Genomic DNA, 19,484 nt, shown 5'->3' with positions numbered 1-19,484 from the left:
CTGCCATCACCATCACTTCTCCAAGGCCTGGTGTTGCTGCACTGGTGACCCCAGCCCCCAGCTCGACAGCAGCTCCCTAGCGAAAGAGCACTCCATGCCGACCATCCCCCCCCATCCAAGGCCCCCCAGACCCAGCAGGACCCACCTCACCCTCACAGCTGCCCATCCTTGCCCCAGCACGGGGGGCACTGCTGAACACCCCTTCCCCACCCTGCAGGGAGCTGCTGGGGCAGAACTACACCGAGCTGCACTACCTGGCTGACGGCACGGAGGTCACCCAGCGGCCAGATGTCCAGGTATGGGGCCGGCTGCAGCAGCTCCAGGAGCGGCAGCCTTCCCCTCTGGTGGGCTGCCAGGCTGCTGGCAGCAGCTGCAGGCCCCCTGCACACCTCTGCTCTCTCCCTCTGGCAGGATCACTGCTTTTATCAGGGCCACGTGCAAGGGCACCCTGAGTCGGCAGCCAGCCTCAGCAGCTGCAGCGGGCTCAGGTAGGAGCTGGGGCTGCCCTGGGGCACTGGGGCTGGCCTGAGGACGGCTCTCAGCCTGGCATTTGGGGCCTGTGAGGCTGTGCTGATGGAGGGGAGGGAGCTCAGCTTTCCCCATGGATGAGAGGAGGGCATTGCTGTTGCTGGTGGGGGTGGGAGTGCTGGCAGCCTGGCCTGGTGCCCAGCAGGAAGGCTGCACAGCGAGCTGCAGCGGAGCCTGCTGGGGCTGGGGGGGTTCAGTCGTGACGTGGGGTGAGACTGGAGACATGAGTGGGACAGGAGGCCTGGGCAGGAGTGCCCTCCCTGACAGCACAGCACAGCTGGGCCTGGCTCTGTCCTGTTTCCCCAAGGCAGACTGGACCTGACTCACCCTGCCTGCACAGAGCTGTGCCCGTGCTGATGCCACCCCTGGCCGGCAGCTGGCACCTCCCGTGGGCTCCTAGAGCTGCTGGCCAAGTGGCTTTGCAAACAGAGGGGTGGTGCACCAGGCCAGCTGTGTCTTCCTCTAGCCACCAGCTGCTGGCCATGCTGTGCTTAAAGCAGACATCAGGAGCCACCTGGGCCTCTGCAGAACACAGGGAGAAGGGCACACAGAGCTAGCAGCAGCCAGCTGGCAGCACTGGTGGCCACACTTCAGGGCTGGCAGCCATAGAGCCCAGAGAGGGATCACAGAATGTGAGGGGCTGGAAGGGAGCTCCAGAGCTCCTCCAGTCCAAGCCCTGCCAGAGCAGGGGCACCCAGGGCAGGGCACACAGCAACACAGCCAGGGGGGGTTGGAATCTCTCCACAGAGGGAGACTCCACAGCCCCCCTGGGCAGCCTGCTCCAGGCCTCTGGCACCCTCCCAGGGAAAAACTTCTCCCTCCTCTTCCCATGCAACTTCCTCTGCCTCAGCTTCCACCACTGCCCCTTGTGCTGGCACTGGGCAGCCCCCAGCAGAGCCTGGCTCCAGCCTCTGGGCACTGCCCCTGCACAGCTTTAGCCGCAGCAAGGAGCTCCCCTCTCAGGCTCCTCCTCTCCAAGCTCCAGAGCCCTCAGCTCCCTCAGGCTCTGCTCCTGAGGAAGATCTTCCCCTGCCTGCAGCAGCTCTGTGCCTCTGCCATGGACTCTCTCCAGCACTTCCCTCAGGCCCTTCCTGACCTGAGGGGCCCAGACCTGGACACCAGATTCCAGCTGTGGCCTCAGCAGGGCAGAGCAGAGGGGCAGGAGAACCTCTCTGACCTGCTGCCCACAGCCCTTCTCATGCAGCCCAGGCTGCCCTTGGCCTTCTTGGCCACCAGAGCTCCTTGCTGGCTCCTGCTCAGCCTCCCACCCCCCAGCACCCCCAGCTCCTTGTCCCCTTCACTGCTCTCCAGCAGCTCAGTGCCCAACCTCTCCTGCTGCCTGGGCTTGTTCTTGCCCAGCTGCCAGGCTCTGCCCTTGCCCTTGTTGGCTTTCATTCCCTTGCTCCCTGCCCAGCTCTCAGCCTGCCCAGCTCTGGCTGGCTGGCAGCACAGCCTGAGGGCTCTCACCACTGCTCCCAGCTGGGTGCCAGCAGCAAACCTGCTGCCAGTGCCCTCTGTGCCCTCAGCCAGGTCACTGAGGAAGAGATTGCAGAGCTCTGCTCCCAGGGCTGAGGCCTGAGGGACCCCACTGGACACAGGCCTCCAACCAGACTCTGTCCCACTGACCACAGCTCTCTGACTTCTGTCCTTCAGGCAGCTCCCATCCCCCTCCCTGCCCAGCCCCCAGAGCACACTGCCTGGTCCATGCAAGGTTGCTCAGGGTGCCATGGAAGATCCCTGCTGGCTCATCTCTTTCTTTTGAGATCAGCTGGCAGCCAGAGACATTGCAAGGCAGTAAAGCAGAGCAGAAGGCATCCCTTGCAGGGAGGTGCATGAAGAGGATATGAACTGCAGCCCAGGAGGTTGCAGCTCAGCAGAAGGAGGAACTTCTTGCCTGGGAGGCTCCCAGAGGCCTGGAGCAGGCTGCCCAGAGAGGTTGTGGAGTCTCCTACTCTGGAGCCTTTGCAGCCCTGTCTGGATGTGTTCCTGTGGGACCTGTGCTGGATTCTGTGGTGCTGCTCTGGCAGGGGCTTGGGCTGGAAGCTCTCCAGAGCTCCCTCCCAGCCCCTAGCACCCTGTGAGCCTGTGATGGGTGGTCCTTGGAGCACCCAGGGATTGGCAGAGAGGTGCAGGAGAAGCACCTGTGGAGCTGCAGGGAGCCATCTCCTCACTGGGAGGGCAGGAGCAGACTTCAGCTGACCCAGCTGGTGCATACCTGGGACACAAGATCCTTGTGCAGATGTCCCAGGGCAGGACAGGAGAAAAGGGCCTACCCTACACCTTGCATGGGAAACCCTGCAGAGAGCACCAGGAGGGCCAGAGGTGCTGTGGTAAACCTAGCTTGGCAGCCCTGTGCTGCTCTTCTCACTTGAACCTGGAGCTCCTTCTGCTGCCTGAAGTGCAGGCATGTCCCCTTGCTGCCAGCCACGGGGGCCATGACCTGGGCAGCTCCCTCCCAGCCCAGCAGCTGCTTTCCAGCCTCCTTTCACCTTCCTTTTGGTCAATGGGTGGCTCTAAAGCCCAATGCTGCTCTGGCCATGTTTGCTGCTGCTCCCCAGCTCCTGCCCTGCCCCAGGGTCAGCTCCCTCCTGCAGCACCTCCTTGGCCAGGGAAGAGGCTCTCAGTCCCTGTGCTGCTCTGGCCATGTTTGCTGCTGCTCCCCATCTTCTGCCCTGCCCCAGGGTCAGCTCCATCCTGCAGCACCTCTTTGGCCAGGGAAGAGGCTCTCAGTCCCTGTGCTGCTCTGGCCATGTTTGCTGCTGCTCCCCAGCTCCTGCCCTGCCCCAGGGTCAGCTCCATCCTGCAGCACCTCCTTGGCCAGGGAAGAGGCTCTCAGTCCCTGTGCTGCTCTGGCCATGTTTGCTGCTGCTCCCCAGCTCCTGCCCTGCCCCAGGGTCAGCTCCCTCCTGCAGCACCTCCTTGGCCAGGGAAGAGGCTCTCAGTCCCTGTGCTGCTCTGGCCATGTTTGCTGCTGCTCCCCAGCTCCTGCCCTGCCCCAGGGTCAGCTCCATCCTGCAGCACCTCCTTGGCCAGGGAAGAGGCTCTCAGTCCCTGTGCTGCTCTGGCCATGTTTGCTGCTGCTCCCCAGCTCCTGCCCTGCCCCAGGGTCAGCTCCATCCTGCAGCACCTCCCTGGCCAGGGAAGAGGCTCTCAGTCCCTGTGCTGCTCTGGCCATGTTTGCTGCTGCTCCCCGGCTCCTGCCCTGCCCCAGGGTCAGCTCCATCCTGCAGCACCTCCCTGGCCAGGGAAGAGGCTCTCAGTCCCTGTGCTGCAGCGAGCTCCTTCATCCCACCCCTCTGCACTTCCATGCAGCACCCGGGGGCTGCTCAGGCCTTTGCACTTCACGGCCAGCAGGGCCTGGCTGGTGGCAGAGAGCTCATCCCTGCCCGTGGGAGCCGTGGAAACACGGGATGGCTTTCCAGCCGGGATTTGGCGGGGTGTGTGTGTGTGTGTGTGTGTGTGTGTGCAGGCAGGGGTCTGGCTGCGCTCTGCCGGCTCTGCCCCCAGCCTGATGCCCTCCCTGCCTGTTGGCAGTGGGTTTTTCCAGGTGAACGGCACGACCTTCCTGCTGGAGCCGCTGGAGCCGCGGGCAGAGGGCCGGCACATGGTGTTCCGAGCGGCTGAGCTGCGGGCCAAGCGTGGGACCTGCCCGCAGCCTGCCCCCCGCTGGCAGTACGACCGCGAGCCCCCGGCCCCCGCCGCCAGGAAGCTCTACCGCTGGGTACAGCTCTGCCTGCTCCCCCCCGAGCTGAGCGGCAGCAAAGCCCAGCACAGCAGGGGCCAGGCCTGCAGCTCTGGGAGGTGTTCCTCCTCCCTCCTGGGGCTGGTTGGGTACCCAGCCCGGTGGCCTGGCTCAGATCCTGTGCTGTCTGCGGCAGCATCCTTACCCCCCACGAGAGCTCTGTGGTGCCTGCAGAGCCTCCCATCCCTTACCCTGCTTGGGGCAGGCTTGGGTTTTCCCTGGTGTGTTGGAAGCTGCCTGAAACACCCAGCAGAGTCCCAGCAGAAAGCAGAGCCAGGAGACCTGCAGGTCCTGGATAGCACTGGAATCACAGACCCACAGAGCTGGCAGGGCTGGCAGGGACCCCAAGGCTCAGCCAGCCCCAACCCCCTGCCATGGGCAGGGACACCTCACACCACAGCAGGTTGCTCACAGCCACCTCCAGCCTGGCTGCAAACACCTCCAGGCAGGAGGCTTCCACCACCTCCCTGGGCAGCCTGGGCCAGGCTCTCACCACCCTCCTGCCCAACAACTTCTTCCTCACAGCCAATCTCCAGCTCCCCACTTCTCCTTTTGCTCCATCCCCCCCAAGTCCTATCTCTCCCTCACCCCCTCCAAAGTCCCTCCCCAGCTTGCTTGCAGCCCCCTGCAGAGCCTGGAAGGCCACCAGAAGGTCTCCTGGGAGCCTTCTCCTCTCCAGCCTGCACAAGCCCAACTCTCTCAGGCTGTCTGCAGAGCAGAGCAGCTCCAGCCCTCTGCTCCTCCTCCTGGCCCTGCTCTGGACACCTTCCAGCCCCTCCAGAGCCTTCCTGTGCTGGGGGCTCCAGCACTGGCCCCAGAGCTGCAGCTGTGGGCTCAGCAGAGTGGAGTTAGAGGGGGAGATGCCCCAGGATCCAAGACATAGGATCAGAGAATCTTGGAATCACCTGGAGGTGGAAGGGAGCTCCAGAGCTCAGCCAGCCCAGCCCCCTGCACCCAGCAGGGACATCCTCCACTGGAGCAGGCTGCCCAGAGCCCTCTCCAGCCTCCCCTGGAATACCCCCAGAGATGGGGCCTCAACCACTTCCCTGGGCAACCCGTTGCTGCCATGAGGCAGTGCCCTGCAGGGCTGCAGAGCTGAGCCCTGCCCTGTGCTCACTTCCCACCTCCCTTCCAGAAATCAGCTCCGCTCCGCAAGGGTCCCAGGTACGTGGAGCTGGTCCTGGTGGTGGACAACGAGGAGGTAAGAGGGCTGTGGGGGAGCTCTTGGCTGTGCTTTTGCTGTCAGTCTCTGCAGCAAGGAGGGTGGAAGCCAGCCTGCAAATCACTCTGTGCCCTTCCCACAGTTCAGGAAGCACAGGGACCTGCGCACCGTGCAGACCCGCATGAAGGAAATCGTGAACCACGTCGACAAGGTGAGCCCAGGGGCCAGGGTCTGCCTCCCCAGGCAGCCCGGGGGCCAGGATCTGCCTCCCCAGGGAGCCCAGGGGCCAGGGTCTGCCTCCCCAGGCAGCCCAGGGGCCAGGATCTGCCTCCCCAGGGAGCCCAGGGGCCAGGGTCTGCCTCCCCAGGCAGCCCAGGGGCCAGGATCTGCCTCCCCAGGGAGCCCAGGGACCAGGGTCTGGCCCCCCAGGCAGCCCAGGGGCCAGGGTCTGCCTCCCCAGGCAGCCCAGGGGCCAGGATCTGCCTCCCCAGGCAGCCCAGGGGCCAGGATCTGCCCCCCCAGGCAGCCCAGGGGCCAGGATCTGCCTCCCCAGGGAGCCCAGGGACCAGGATCTGCCTCCCCAGGCAGCCCAGGGGCCAGGATCTGCCTCCCCAGGGAGCCCAGGGACCAGGGTCTGGACCCCCAGGCAGCCCAGGCACCAGGATCTGCCCCCCCAGGGAGCCCAGGGGCCAGGATCTGCCCCCCCAGGCAGCCCAGGGGCCAGGATCTGCCTCCCCAGGGAGCCCAGGGGCCAGGGTCTGCCTCCCCAGCTCCCCCCAGTGCCCCCCAGTGCCAGCAGAGGAGAGGTTGGTGTGGTCAGGGTGGTGGAGCTGAGCTCAGGCCCGCAGGATGGCCAAGGGGCTGGTGCAAAGCGGGCATGGGAAGCAGCTCAGCCGTAGGTGTGCTCAGGGGCACAGTTCTCTCCTAAGGGAAGGGGACAGAAAGTTCATCTCCTAAGCCCTGGGAGCTCATCCCACAGCCTCTCTCCCGCTGGAGCAGGTTCCAGTGAGGGGAGGGTGAGGGATGTGGTGCACCACGGTGGGGTTTGTGCCTTGCTCTGTGGTCAGCAGTGTGGGAGCAGCATCCCAGAGCTCTGGGGCAGGCCCTGCCTCCAGGGTCAGCCCAGCTTGGGTTCTTTACTGGCCAAACAAGAGGACACAGTCTCAAGCTGTGCCAGGGGAGGTTCAGGCTGGAGGTGAGGAGAAAATTCTTCCCAGCCAGAGAGATTGGCCCTTGGGATGTGCTGCCCAGGGAGGTGGTGGAGTCCCCATCCCTGGAGGCGTTCAGGAGGGGATTGGATGTGGCACTTGGAGCCATGGGTTAGCTGTCAGGAGGTGCTGGGTGTTAGGTAATAGTTGGAGCTGATGAGCTCTGAGGTCTTTTCCAGCCTGCTTGATTCTGTGATCTTGATTTCAGTGAAGCCTTTGGCTCAGTCTCCCACAGCATCCTCCCAGCTGCAGTGAGGCAGTGTGCTCTGGGGGCTGGGCAGGGAGGGGGATGGGAGCTGCCTGAAGGACAGAAGTCAGAGAGCTGTGGTCAGTGGGACAGAGTCTGGTTGGAGGCCTGTGTCCAGTGGAGTCCCTCAGGCCTCAGCCCTGGGAGCAGAGCTCTTCAATCTCTTCCTCAGTGACCTGGCTGAGGGCACAGAGGGCACTGGCAGCAGGTTTGCTGCTGGCACCCAGCTGGGAGCAGTGGTGGCAGCAGTGGTTCTTTGATTCTGATTCTTTGAATCTCTGTGATTCCACAACTCTCTGACCCTGCCCCATGAGCTGTGGCCCTGGGCTCTCCTGCCTGGGGGGTTGGGGGGGTTGGCTGGCACCTTCCCTCTGCTGGCACAGCTCCACCCCCAACGCTCCTGCCTGCCTCGCCTCCCTCCCCAGCTGTATCAGCCCCTGGCCCTGCGGGTGGCCCTGATCGGCCTGGAGGTGTGGAGCCACAAGGACAAAATCGCAGTGAGCCCCAACTCGGAGGTGACCCTGGACAACTTCCTGCGCTGGCGGGAGGCAGAGCTGCTGCGGAGGAAGCCCCACGACAACGCCCAGCTGATCACGTAAGGCAGCCGGTGGGGCCGGGGGCGCCGGCGGTCGCAGCCCGGCTGCCCCCTCCAGCCCGCACCGCCACGGCGCCGCCTCCCTCCTCCAGGGGCATCGACTTCCACGGCACCACCGTGGGGCTGGCCAAGAAGCTCGTGATGTGCACCAGGGACTCGGGGGGCGTCAGCCAGGTGGGTGCCGTGGTGATGTACGTTAACGCAGGCGAACAGGACAGGAATGTGGAAAGAACGAGGAATGGTTATCTGTTAAGGCAGGAAGCTCCACCCCACCCCCAAAGAGAGACTCATCGGGGCGTATCAGGCTGTAATGTATAATATTTGCGATGGGCAGGCACAGTGCTTGGGCAGCGTGAACGAGTAAAACAGGCATCAAGGCAAGGGGAAAAGGTTAAGGATTTAAACGGCACTGAGGAAAGGGGAAGGATAACCTGGGGACGCTCCGGCGCAATGCGACGCCTGGCCACTAGGGGGAGACTGTTAGGCGCGCTGAGAGAGTACAGAACGAAGCAGGTTGGAAAAGACCTCAGCGCTCATCCAGCCCAACCTACCCCCAGCACCATCTGAGCAGCTGAACCATGGCACCCAGCGCCTCAGCCGGGCTCTTCCTAAACACCTCCAGGCATGAGGACTCCACCACCTCCCTGGGCAGCACATCCCAAGGGCCAATCTCTCTGGCTGGGAAGAACTTCTTCCTGACACCCAGCCTGAAACTCCCCTAGGTTTTAGAACCTTTTTAGAACCATTAGGGTTGGAAGGCACTTCAAGGCTCAGCCAGTGCCAACCCCCTGCCATGGGCAGGGACATCTCACACTACAGCAGGTTGCTCACAGCCACCTCCAGCCTGGCCTTAGAAACCTCCAGGGATGGGGCTAAAACCTCCAGGGATGGGATTTGAGCTTTGAAGAAGCTCAAGGGCACAGGGCACACGGGACACAGGGCTTTTCCCACCACCCTTCAGGTGGCTGGGGCTTGGTTTGCAGCTGCTCCTTTGCCATCCTGGCTGTGCCTCCCATCCCCCCTGTGCTAGAGCAGGAGCAGTCAGCAATGGGACCTGTGGCCGCCCAAAGTATTGCTTCTGGTAGCCACCTACCTAAGCTCACTTACCCCCCTCGAGCCCACTCTGGAGGTCTTCAGGAGCCCTGGGACCGTGGCTCCATCTTTTGTCTTCCTTTAACCCAGCGAGGCAGCAGCAGGGGGCACACTACAGGCAGCAGTGAGAGGCAGACCTGGGCAGCTGAAATCCGCAGTGGGCCCTAGGGGGATGCTGTGGGAAAGCACTGGAGGCAGGTGGCTGCACCCTCTCGTCCCACAGGACCACAGCACGAACCCCATGGGCGCTGCCTCTACCCTGGCCCACGAGCTGGGGCACAACCTGGGGATGTCTCACGATGAGGACGTGGCTGGCTGCCGCTGCCCCGTGCCCAAGGCCGACGGAGGCTGCGTCATGGCGGCCAGCGTGGGGTGAGCGAGGGAGCAGGGGCAGCGCAGCCCAGGCTCACAGCGGGATGGGCTGGGAGGGACCTCTGCAGACCACAGCCTCACAGGGTGCTAGGGGCTGGGAGGGAGCTCTGGAGAGCTGCCAGCCCAAGCCCCTGCCAGAGCAGCACCACAGAATCCAGCACAGGTCCCACAGGAACACATCCAGACAGGGCTGCAAAGGCTCCAGAGCAGGAGACTCCACAACCTCTCTGGGCAGACTGCTCCAGGCCTCTGGGAGCCTCCCAGGCAAGAAGTTCCTCCTCCTGCTGAGCTGCAACCTCCTGGCCTGCACTTTCCATCCCTTGCCCCTTGGCCTATGCCAGGGCACAGTGAGCAGAGCCTGGCCCTGGCCCTTCCTTCCTGCCCCCCAGCCCTCAGCTCTTGACAGACATTGAGCAGATCCCTCTCAGCCTTCTCCTCTCCAGCCTCAGCAGCCCCAGGGCTCTCAGCCTCTCCTCAGCAGCAGTGCTCCAGGCCCTTCAGCAGCCTTGCAGCCCTCCCTTGGCCTCTCCCCAGCAGATCCCTGTCCCTGTTGAGCTGGGGAGCCCAGAGCTGGCTGCAATCTTGCAGCTGGGGCCTCAGCAGGGCAGAGCAGAGGGGGAGGAGAAGCTCCCTGGCTCTGCTGGCCACACTCTGCTGAGTGCAGCCCAGGAGCCCCTTGGCCTTCTTGGCCCCCAGGGCACACTGCTGTGCCCTGCAGACCTTGCTGCCCCCCAGCACTCCCAGGTTGTTTTAAGGTGACCTCCAGCCCCATCCTGATGGGTGGCAGCCCATGAGATGCTGAGGGCTGGGTTGAGGTCTTTGAGCCGGTGTGTGGGGCTGGGGGGCGTTGAGGGCCCTCAGGCTCCGCGTTCACCGCTGCCTCTTCTTGTGCCCCCCCAGCTTGGTTTACCCCAAGCTCTTCAGCCGCTGCAGCGAGCAGGACATGTGGCAGTTCCTCGGGGACCCCAGGACCAGCTGCCTGCTGAACGCCCCCAGGGCAGAGGAGCTCTACGGGGGCCCGGTGTGCGGCAACCGCTTCGTGGAGCGGGGAGAGCAGTGCGACTGCGGCGCCCCAGAGGTACCAGGGAGCACAGCACGGAGGAGGGGGGCAGCAGAGACCATCCCCCCCAGTCCTCTCCCTCCCTCACCCCCTCCAAAGTCCCTCCCCAGCTTGCTTGCAGCCCCCTGCAGATCCTGGAAGGCCACCAGAAGGTCTCCTGGGAGCCTTCTCCTCTCCAGCCTGCACAAGCCCAACTCTCTCAGGCTGTCTGCAGAGCAGAGCAGCTCCAGCCCTCTGCTCCTCCTCCTGGCCCTGCTCTGGACACCTTCCAGCCCCTCCACAGCCTTCCTGTGCTGGGGGCTCCAGCACTGGCCCCAGAGCTGCAGCTGTGGGCTCAGCAGAGTGGAGCAGAGGGGGAGATGCCCCAGGATCCAATACACAGAGAATTGTGGAATCACACAGGGTTGGAGGGGACCCCCAGAGCTCAGCCAGCCCAGCCCCCTGCACCCAGCAGGGACATCCTGCACTGGAGCAGGCTGCCCAGAGCCCTCTCCAGCCTCCCCTGCAATAGCTCCAGGCATGGGTCCTGGTGGCAGCTCTGCCATCTCTGCTCATGATCACAGAGTGAGCAGTGGGGACATCCTCCCCTGGATCTGCCAAAGGCCCAGGTCAGCTTGCACTGTGCATCACAGATGATGTCTGCAGAGGTTCATCATCAAGCAGAATTATCTTCAGGATGTAAAGGCTCTTTCTGACCTCGGGGTGTGAGAGGCTCTCATACAGCACAGCTTGAGGCTCCTTGCTGGGAGAGGTTAACTGCAGAGCTGAACCTGATCTTCACCATGCAATCACAGGACCATAGAAGGGTCTGGGTTGGAAGGGCTCTCCAAATCTCATCCTGTCTAACCCCCTCTGCACTCAGCAGGGACATCTTCCACTAGATCAGGTTGCCCAGAGCCCTGTGGAGCATCACCTTGACTCTCTCCAGGGATGGGGCCTGGTGGCAAGCTCTGCCCCCTGTGCCCATGGCCACTATGAGCAGCAGGGAAGCAGATCAGAAGCCCCTGTTCTCAGAAGTCAATACCCAGAGGAGAAAGCAGAGACATTAAAAAGGGATAACCCTCCAAGTGCTGAAAGGCCACAAACTGCAGGGGCAGCCTGCACTCCCAATGAAGACTTGGAGGCTTAGCCTTAAAGGAAAGGATTGGACATTTACTTCAACACTGCAAACTACAAGGTGGTCCAGGGGGTGGTGGAGTCACCTGAAAGCCCTCCCTCAGACCCAGACAAGGATTGGACAGCCTGGACAGCCTGCTTTGCAGCACTCCTCTTCCTCACCTTCCTGACCCTTCTGCCACAAAACAATTGGCAGAGGACATGGTTTGGAGGTGTGCCCCCCACCAGCCTCCTCCAGCTGGCTGTGACCCTAGCAGGAGGCCACTCTGAAAGATGGACATCCCCAGAGCACATCCTCCAAAGAGATGATTCTGGGAGAGTGCTGCCATGGTGTGTTGTCCTCTCAAGCCTCTCCCTGTCTGTAGCAGCCCATCAGTGTGGCACAGAGGGGAGATCAGAGACAAACAGGCAGGTGATACCTCTGGGGTCAAGGCCTGGCTCACAGCCTTGCTCTGGGGCATGAAGGGGTCCTGGTGCCCTGGTGCAGTGAGCACAGAGATCCTCCTGGTCTCTCCTTCCTGGAGATGCTGCTACCAGACAGCAGGGGCCCAGGCCCCACCTTCTGAAAAGCCTCTTCAGATCATTTGGTTTGGTGTGGGTGATGGGGGTGAGGAGGCAGCAGGAATGGTTCACACCTGCCTTGATGCCATGGGCTTTTCCCCAGGGGTCAGCCTGTGCTGCCTGTGGTGCTGTTGGCACCTGCTGAGGTGGCAACTGGATCCCCTTCCCCCCCCAAGAAGAGAAGGAAAAGGGTCTTTCAGGGGGGCTTCATCCCTCCCTCTCTTGCAGGTGTGCTCTGACCCCTGCTGCAATGCCACCACTTGCCAGCTGAGAGAGGGAGCCGAGTGTGCCCGAGGTGACTGCTGCCAGGACTGCAAGGTACTGCTGCTGCTGCTGGGGACACCAGCAGGGCAGGGCAGGGCAGGGCAGGGCAGGGCAGGGCAGGGCCTGCAGAACAGGAAGCAATTCTTTAAAGTGAGAGTGAGGAGACTCTGGCACAGGTTGCCCAGGGAGGCTGTGGATGCCCCCTCCCTGGAGCTGTTCAGAATCAGGCTGGATGAGACCCTGAGCAACCTGGGCTGGTGGGAAGTGTCCCTGCCTGTGGCAGGGGGGTTCTCAGTAGGGGCAAGGTATGTCCAGAGCCTGCTGGAGACCAACAGGGACCTGTGTAGCAGCCTGCCCAGCCCCAGATGTAGCCAAGGGTTTGGGTGGGATCCATGCTTTCCATTCCATGCTCTCACTACATGGGCAGGTGGGAGGCAGTGGGGAGGGTGAGGCAGCCTCTGCTTCTGGCACCCTGCAGTCCAGGTCCCCTGGCTCTGTTAAGTGCAGGATGAAAGGTGTGGAAGGACTGGGCAAGGTTTAGAAGAGATGAGTGGCCCACTCCTGAGTTGGGAAACACAGCTGGGTTTGCTGCTCCTATTATCCAAGAGGAACTGTAGAACAGTCCAGGCCAGAAGGGATCTCCAAAGCTCATCCAAAGCAGGGACATCCTCCACTGGAGCAGGCTGCCCAGAGCCCTCTCCAGCCTCCCCTGCAATAGCTCCAGGCATGGAGCCTCAACCACCTCCCTGGGCAGCCTGCTGCAGTGTTCCAGCAGCCTCCTGGGGCAGAACTTGTTCCTCACATCCAATCTCAATCTGCTCTGCTCTGCTTTGCAGCCCTTGCCCCTGCTCCTGTCCCTGCAGGCCTTTGGGAGCAGTCTCTCTGCAGCCTTCTTGTAGCCCCTGTGGGTCCTGGCAGGCTGCTCTGAGGTCTGCCTGGAGCCTTCTCTTCTGCAGGCTGAACACCCCCAGCTCCCTCAGCCTGTGCCCACAGCAGAGCTGCTCCAACCCCTGAGCATTTCCATGGCCTCCTCTGGAGCCTCTCCATCAGCTCCAGGTCCTTCCTGTACTGAAATTGGTATATATGTTGCTTCCAGCTCATGGACCTAAGAAATGCCTTGGTGTGAAGAAGCAGACCCCAGGGCAAGTCCAGACTAACAGCCAAGCTCAATGTGCTCCACACAGGGAGAGACTTAACTATGGGAAGCTCCAGCCTGAGGCCTGATGATGTGTGTGGCTGGTGCAACAGCTCAGTCAGTAGCAGAGTGGCACAAGCTGCTGGAGCTCCTGTCCTATGAGAACAGCCTGGGAGCTGGATTGTGGGTTGAGCAGGCTGGAGAGGAGAAGGCTCCCAGGAGCCCTTCTGGTGGCCTTCCAGGATCTGCAGGGGGCTGCAAGCAAGCTGGGGAGGGACTTTGGAGGGGGTGAGGGAGGGAGAGGAGTGGGGGGGATGGAGCAAAAGAAGTGGGGAGCTGGAGCTTGGCTGTGAGGAAGAAGTTGTTGGCCAGGAGGGTGGTGAGAGCCTGGCCCAGGCTGCCCAGGGAGGTGGTGGAAGCCTCCTGCCTGGAGGTGTTTGCAGCCAGGCTGGAGGTGGCTGTGAGCAAGCTGCTGTGGTGTGAGGTGTCCCTGCCCATGGCAGGGGGCTGGGGCTGGCTGAGCCTTGGGGTCCCTGCCAGCCCTGCCAGCCCTGTGATCCTGTGCCTGTGGGGTGCTGCCAGACGTTCCAAAGGCCCAAGGCTGCCTGCGTGGCTGCGGTGCTGCCACATCGCCTTTCCCATGCAGGTGAAGGCTGCAGGGGCGCTCTGCCGGCCCAGCAAGAACGACTGCGACCTGCCCGAGCACTGCAGCGGCCGCAGCGCCGAGTGCCCCGAGGACGTGTTCCGGGAGAACGGACTCCCCTGCCAGGGCGGCTCCGGCTACTGCTACAACGGCGCCTGCCCCTCCCACGGCCAGCAGTGCCGCGCCCTCTGGGGAGCAGGTAGCGCCCCCCCCCGGGCCCCTCCTGCTGGGCAGGGAGCAAGGGAATGAAAGCCAACCAGGGCAAGGGCAGAGCCTGGCAGCTGGGCAAGAACAAGCCCAGGCAGCAGGAGAGGTTGGGCACTGAGCTGCTGGAGAGCAGTGAAGGGGACAAGGAGCTGGGGGTGCTGGGGGGTGGGAGGCTGAGCAGGAGCCAGCAAGGAGCTCTGGTGGCCAAGAAGGCCAAGGGCAGCCTGGGCTGCATGAGAAGGGCTGTGGGCAGCAGGTCAGAGAGGTTCTCCTGCCCCTCTGCTCTGCCCTGCTGAGGCCACAGCTGGAATCTGGTGTCCAGGTCTGGGCCCCTCAGGTCAGGAAGGGCCTGAGGGAAGTGCTGGAGAGAGTCCATGGCAGAGGCACAGAGCTGCTGCAGGCAGGGGAAGATCTTCCTCAGGAGCAGAGCCTGAGGGAGCTGAGGGCTCTGGAGCTTGGAGAGGAAGAGCCTGAGAGGGGAGCTCCTTGCTGGGGCTAAAGCTGTGCAGGGGCAGTGCCCAGAGGCTGGAGCCAGGCTCTGCTGGGGGCTGCCCAGTGCCAGCACAAGGGGCAGTGGTGGAAGCTGAGGCAGAGGAAGTTGCATGGGAAGAGGAGGGAGAAGTTTTTCCCTGGGAGGGTGCCAGAGGCCTGGAGCAGGCTGCCCAGGGGGGTTGGGGAGTCTCCCTCTGTGGAGAGATTCCAACCCCCCCTGGCTGTGTTGCTGTGTGCCCTGCCCTGGGTGCCCCTGCTCTGGCAGGGCTTGGACTGGGGGAGCTCTGGAGCTCCCTTCCAGCCCCTCACATTCTGTGACTTTGTGATCCCTCACTGGGCTCTATGGCTGCCAGCCCTTAAGTGTGGCCACCAGTGCTGCCAGCTGGCTGCTGCTAGCTCTGTGTGCCCTTCTCCCTGTGTTCTGCAGAGGCGCAGGTGGCTCCTGATGTCTGCTTTAAGCACAACAGCGAGCAGCACCTCCACCTCCACTGCCTCACCGAGTATGGGAAGCAACCCTGCAGCCCCAAGTAAGCAGCTGGTGTCCATCCATGTCTGAGGAGAGACCCGGGGGGGCTGAGGGCAGCTCCCCAGCCCCATGCCACCCCTGTTTCCCCTGCAGGGACGTGAAGTGTGGCACGCTGCTGTGCCTGAGCGACAAGGCCAGCCCCATCCTTGGCAGTGGCTCCTACTCCCTCTTCTTTGGCCGCTTCAAGTGCAAGGCGGTCATCGCCGGCCACGATGCCAACGAGGTGGTGGCCAAGCTCAGACTGGTTCCCACTGGTGCCAAATGTGGAGAAGAGATGGTGAGCCTGCTGTGCTGGGGAGCAGAAATGGGGGGAGTAGGGGGGTCGGGGGGTGACCACCAGCTGCAGGGACCTCAAAGCCTCCCTTGCCCACCCCTAGGTCTGCTACGCCGGGCGCTGCCAGAACCTCCTGGTCTATGGCAACAAGAACTGCTCGGCCAAGTGCAACAACCACGGGGTAGGCTGTGAGACCCTGGCGCTGCCACCGGGCCTGGGGGGCAGTGCTGGCTCCCAGGGCGTGCCCACCACCCTGACACTTGGCTCCCTCCTCTCAGGTGTGCAACCACAAGCGGGAGTGCCACTGCGAGCCAGGCTGGGCAGCGCCCTACTGCCAGCAGAAGATTTCAGAGGTGGTGGCAGGTAGGGCACTGCCCGCCCGTGGCCGGCGCTGGCTCCCTCGGCTTGGTGCCTGTGCTGGGGAGGGAGCTCAGCGCCACCCTGCAGTGGGGCTGTCCCCCGCCTGGGGTCGCTGGTCCCGACGCCACCCGGCTCTCCGCAGGGAGCAGCAGTGTGGTGGTGGCGGCCGTGCTGGCGGTGCTGGCACTCTCTGGCATCCTGCTTGGCAGTGCCGTTGTGCTCCTCAGAGGCCGGGGGATGAGGCACTTCCAGAAAGGGTAATTCCCTCCCCGCGCCCCAAGCTCCTCTGCCCCGCAGCCACGGCGGCTGAGCCGCTGAGGGGTGCCCAAAGCAGCCCCACACTGCCCCTGTGCTCCGCAGGAGGAGCTCCGGCAGGCCGGCCGCCGGCCTTGCCAACCCACTCTTCCAGGAGGGCAGCCAGAGCCGTGCCCACAGCCGTGCCCACAGCCGAGCCCAGAGCCGAGCCCAGAGCCGAGCCCAGCCGCGGCAGCTGTCGTGCGGTGACATCGGGCAGCCCAGCCTGCTGAGCAGCACTGCAGCCCTGCCGGCCGCCCGCCCCCTCGGGCACTGCCGCCCGCACCCGGAGGTAAGGAGGCCGAGGAGACGCCTGCCGTGGGGCAGCCTTGGGGGAAGGGGGGACCTGCCTCGGGGCAGCCTTGGGGGCGAGGAGGGACCTGCCTCGGGGCAGCCTTGGGGGCGAGGAGGGACCTGCCTCGGGGCAGCCTCTGGGGCAAGGAGGGACCTGCCTCGGGGCAGCCTCTGGGGCAAGGAGGGACCTGCCTCGGGGCAGCCTCTGGGGGTGAGGAGGGACCTGCCTCGGGGCAGCCTTGGGGGCGAGGAGGGACCTGCCTCGGGGCAGCCTTTGGGGTGAGGAGGGATCTGCCTCGGGGCAGCCTTTGGGAGTGAGGAGGGACCTGCCTCGGGGCAGCCTCTGGGGGTGAGGAGGGACCTGCCTCGGGGCAGCCTTGGGGGCAAGGAGGGACCTGCCTCGGGGCAGCCTCTGGGGGTGAGGAGGGACCTGCCTCGGGGCAGCCTTGGGGGCGAGGAGGGACCTGCCTCGGGGCAGCCTTTGGGGTGAGGAGGGATCTGCCTCGGGGCAGCCTTTGGGGTGAGGAGGGATCTGCCTCAGGGCAGCCTTTGGGGTGAGGAGGGATCTGCCTCAGGGCAGCCTTTGGGAGTGAGGAGGGATCTGCCTCGGGGCAGCCTCTGGGGGTGAGGAGGGACCTGCCTCGGGGCAGCCTTTGGGAGTGAGGAGGGACCTGCCTCGGGGCAGCCTTTGGGGTGAGGAGGGATCTGCCTCAGGGCAGCCTTTGGGAGTGAGGAGGGACCTGCCTCGGGGCAGCCTTTGGGAGTGAGGAGGGACCTGCCTCGGGGCAGCCTTTGGGAGTGAGGAGGGACCTGCCTCGGGGCAGCCTTCACGGGCAGGGGCAGGCCAGGCTCTCACCCTGCTCTCTGCTGGCCTTGCAGCAGCCGGCACCGGCTCCTCAGGGGACATCTCCAGCCTCTCCAGCACAGCCCCTGCAGGTAAGCCCCCCTCGAACCCCCCCACTGCCTGATGGCCTGCCCGCAGGTGGGGGCTGCTCTCACACCTCCCCCAGCCTCCCTCTGCTGGAGCAGCCACAGCTGTGTGTGGCACAGGCAGGGGGCAGCCCAGGCAACTGCTGACCCTGGGGATGCAGGATGCTTCCTCTGCCGCCGGTCCCCAGCTGGGTCCCTCCTTGGTGCCCAGGCAAGGGACTCAGGTCTCACAGGATAGAATCACAGAGCTGGCAGGGCTGGGAGGGACCCCAAGGCTCAGCCAGCCCCAATCCCCTGCCATGGGCAGGGACACCTCACACCACAGCAGGTTGCTCACAGCCACCTCCAGCCTGGCTGCAAACACCTCCAGGCAGGAGGCTTCCACCACCTCCCTGGGCAGCCTGGGCCAGGCTCTCACCACCCTCCTGGCCAACAACTTCTTCCTCACAGCCAAGCTCCAGCTCCCCACTTCTCCTTTTGCTCCATCCCCCCCACTCCTCTCCCTCCCTCACCCCCTCCAAAGTCCCTGCCAAGCTTTTCTGTAGCCCCCTTCAGGTACAGGATGTGAGAGGTTGGAAGGGACCTGTGGAGAGCTTCCAGCCCAAGCCCTGCCAGAGCAGGAGCAGAGAATCCAGCACAGGTCCCACAGGAACACATCCAGGCAGGGCTGCAAAGGCTGCAGAGCAGGAGACTCCACAGCCTCTCTGGGCAGCCTGCTCCAGGCCTCTGGGACAGAGTGAAGCAGTTGCTCCTCATGGTGAGGTGGAGCCTCCTGTGCTGCAGTCTCCTCTCCTCCTAGGTGAAAACGAAGCCTCCCAGCAAGCCTCTGCCAGCCCTGAAGAGCAAAGTGCCCTGCTGCAGGGAGGGGCCAACAGGAGCAGCCCTCCCTCGCTCCCCACAGAAACCCCTCCTGGGCCTCCCCCCGAAGGTGGCCCTGAAACCACCCAGCCCAGGCAGGAGGTGACCGAGGCTGCTCCATCCCCCCCACGGCTGAGGTGCTGCCGGCTCTGGGGCCTGGCTGGCACAGCCGGGGAGCTGCCGTCCTGCTTCCACCGTGACTTGAAGTGCTCAGCAGAGCCTCCCCTGGCAGGGCAGCAGTGTTTACAGATACTTGATGTGTGCCTTAACAGACTCCCCAGCCCCACGGCTGGCCCAGGGAGAGCCAGCAGCTGGGGCTTGCAGGGGAGGCCAGGAGCAGGCATGCTGCCAGCTCCGGTTTGGAGGCCAGCCCCGAGGTGCTCCAAGCTCTCCTTCGCCCTACGAGCTGAAGCCTTCTCCCCTGACCACGTGAATGTGCCCTGCTCCCCCCGCTCCTTCCCTGCTGGGGCCACAGTGAGTAGCTCCTGGCATCCCTCACCAGGCTGGCAGGGGCAGGAGGAGCGCTGCACCAGGGGGCAGTGCCCCGAGGCCACCACCTGGACTGGGGACAATCACAGAGGAGTTCTTGCCAGGGGCTTTGGCAGGTCCAAGCCAGGCTTGGCTTCCCCACAGGGCTTTCAGCTCTGAGCTTACCACTTCCATTAGGGGTCTCCGGAAAAGCAATTTCCTTTTCTACAGCAGCAATTAACTTATGACCTTAGGTGACCCTTAGGTGACCCTTTGAGCCACCTGGTGTGAAACCAGCTCCTCCCTCCCCCCTCCCTTTTTTTTTCATATGGTTTGGGTTGAAGGGTTTTGTACCAATAAAGACTGAAGGCAGTGGTGTTGCTGGCTGTCTCTTGGCAGAATCACAGCCTCCCAGAGCTGGCAGGGATGGCAGGGACCCCAAGGCTCAGCCAGTGCCAACCCCCTGCCATGGGCAGGGACACCTCACACCACAGCAGGTTGCTCACAGCCACCTCCAGCCTGGCTGCAAACACCTCCAGCCAGGAGGCTTCCACCACCTCCCTGGGCAGCCTGGGCCAGGCTCTCACCACCCTCCTGACCAACAACTTCTTCCTCACAGCCAAGCTCCAGCTCCCCACTTCTCCTTTTGCTCCATCCCCCCCACTCCTATCCCTCCCTCACCCCCTCCAAAGTCCCTCCCCAGCTTGCTTGCAGCCCCCTGCAGATCCTGGAAGGCCACCAGAAGGTCTCCTGGGAGCCTTCTCCTCTCCAGCCTGCACAAGCCCAACTCTCTCAGGCTGTCTGCAGAGCAGAGCAGCTCCAGCCCTCTGCTCCTCCTCCTGGCCCTGCTCTGGACACCTTCCAGCCCCTCCAGAGCCTTCCTGTGCTGGGGGCTCCAGCACTGGCCCCAGAGCTGCAGCTGTGGGCTCAGCAGAGTGGAGCAGAGGGGCAGAATCCCCTCCCTGCCCTGCTGGCCACACTTCTCTTGCTGCAGCCCAGGCTCTGCTTGGCTCTCTGGGCTGCAAGTGCTCCCTGCTGGCTCCTGCTGAGCTTCTC

The 19,484-nt window shown here is 63.8% G+C and overlaps 1 protein-coding gene across 1 annotated transcript in view; it reads left to right on the top strand.

The window, feature by feature from the left end:
- Positions 1–18,821, top strand: part of ADAM8 (ADAM metallopeptidase domain 8) — a 28,426-nt gene extending 9,605 nt beyond the window's left edge. Inside the window, exons 4-22 of the mRNA XM_068168450.1 lie at positions 218–296; positions 412–488; positions 4,063–4,249; positions 5,406–5,471; positions 5,575–5,643; positions 7,313–7,482; positions 7,575–7,656; positions 8,798–8,946; positions 9,847–10,024; positions 11,912–12,001; positions 13,729–13,924; positions 14,852–14,951; positions 15,044–15,227; positions 15,328–15,405; positions 15,503–15,587; positions 15,727–15,841; positions 15,945–16,170; positions 17,052–17,108; positions 17,902–18,821. Of these exons, the coding sequence (XP_068024551.1) occupies positions 218–296; positions 412–488; positions 4,063–4,249; positions 5,406–5,471; positions 5,575–5,643; positions 7,313–7,482; positions 7,575–7,656; positions 8,798–8,946; positions 9,847–10,024; positions 11,912–12,001; positions 13,729–13,924; positions 14,852–14,951; positions 15,044–15,227; positions 15,328–15,405; positions 15,503–15,587; positions 15,727–15,841; positions 15,945–16,170; positions 17,052–17,108; positions 17,902–18,066 (2,353 nt within the window). The 3' untranslated portion in view covers positions 18,067–18,821. The remainder of the gene's footprint in view (positions 1–217; positions 297–411; positions 489–4,062; positions 4,250–5,405; positions 5,472–5,574; positions 5,644–7,312; positions 7,483–7,574; positions 7,657–8,797; positions 8,947–9,846; positions 10,025–11,911; positions 12,002–13,728; positions 13,925–14,851; positions 14,952–15,043; positions 15,228–15,327; positions 15,406–15,502; positions 15,588–15,726; positions 15,842–15,944; positions 16,171–17,051; positions 17,109–17,901) is intronic.
- Positions 18,822–19,484: the final 663 nt, after the last annotated feature.

The sequence above is a fragment of the Melanerpes formicivorus genome, unplaced genomic scaffold (genome assembly GCF_026170545.1).
Source record: "Melanerpes formicivorus ecotype bairdi unplaced genomic scaffold, bMelFor1.0.p_v2 SCAF_139, whole genome shotgun sequence".
Taxonomy (NCBI): Eukaryota; Metazoa; Chordata; class Aves; order Piciformes; family Picidae; genus Melanerpes; species Melanerpes formicivorus.
The sequence above is the reverse complement of the archived record's forward strand: the minus strand, read 5'-3'. Positions and strand labels throughout refer to the sequence as shown.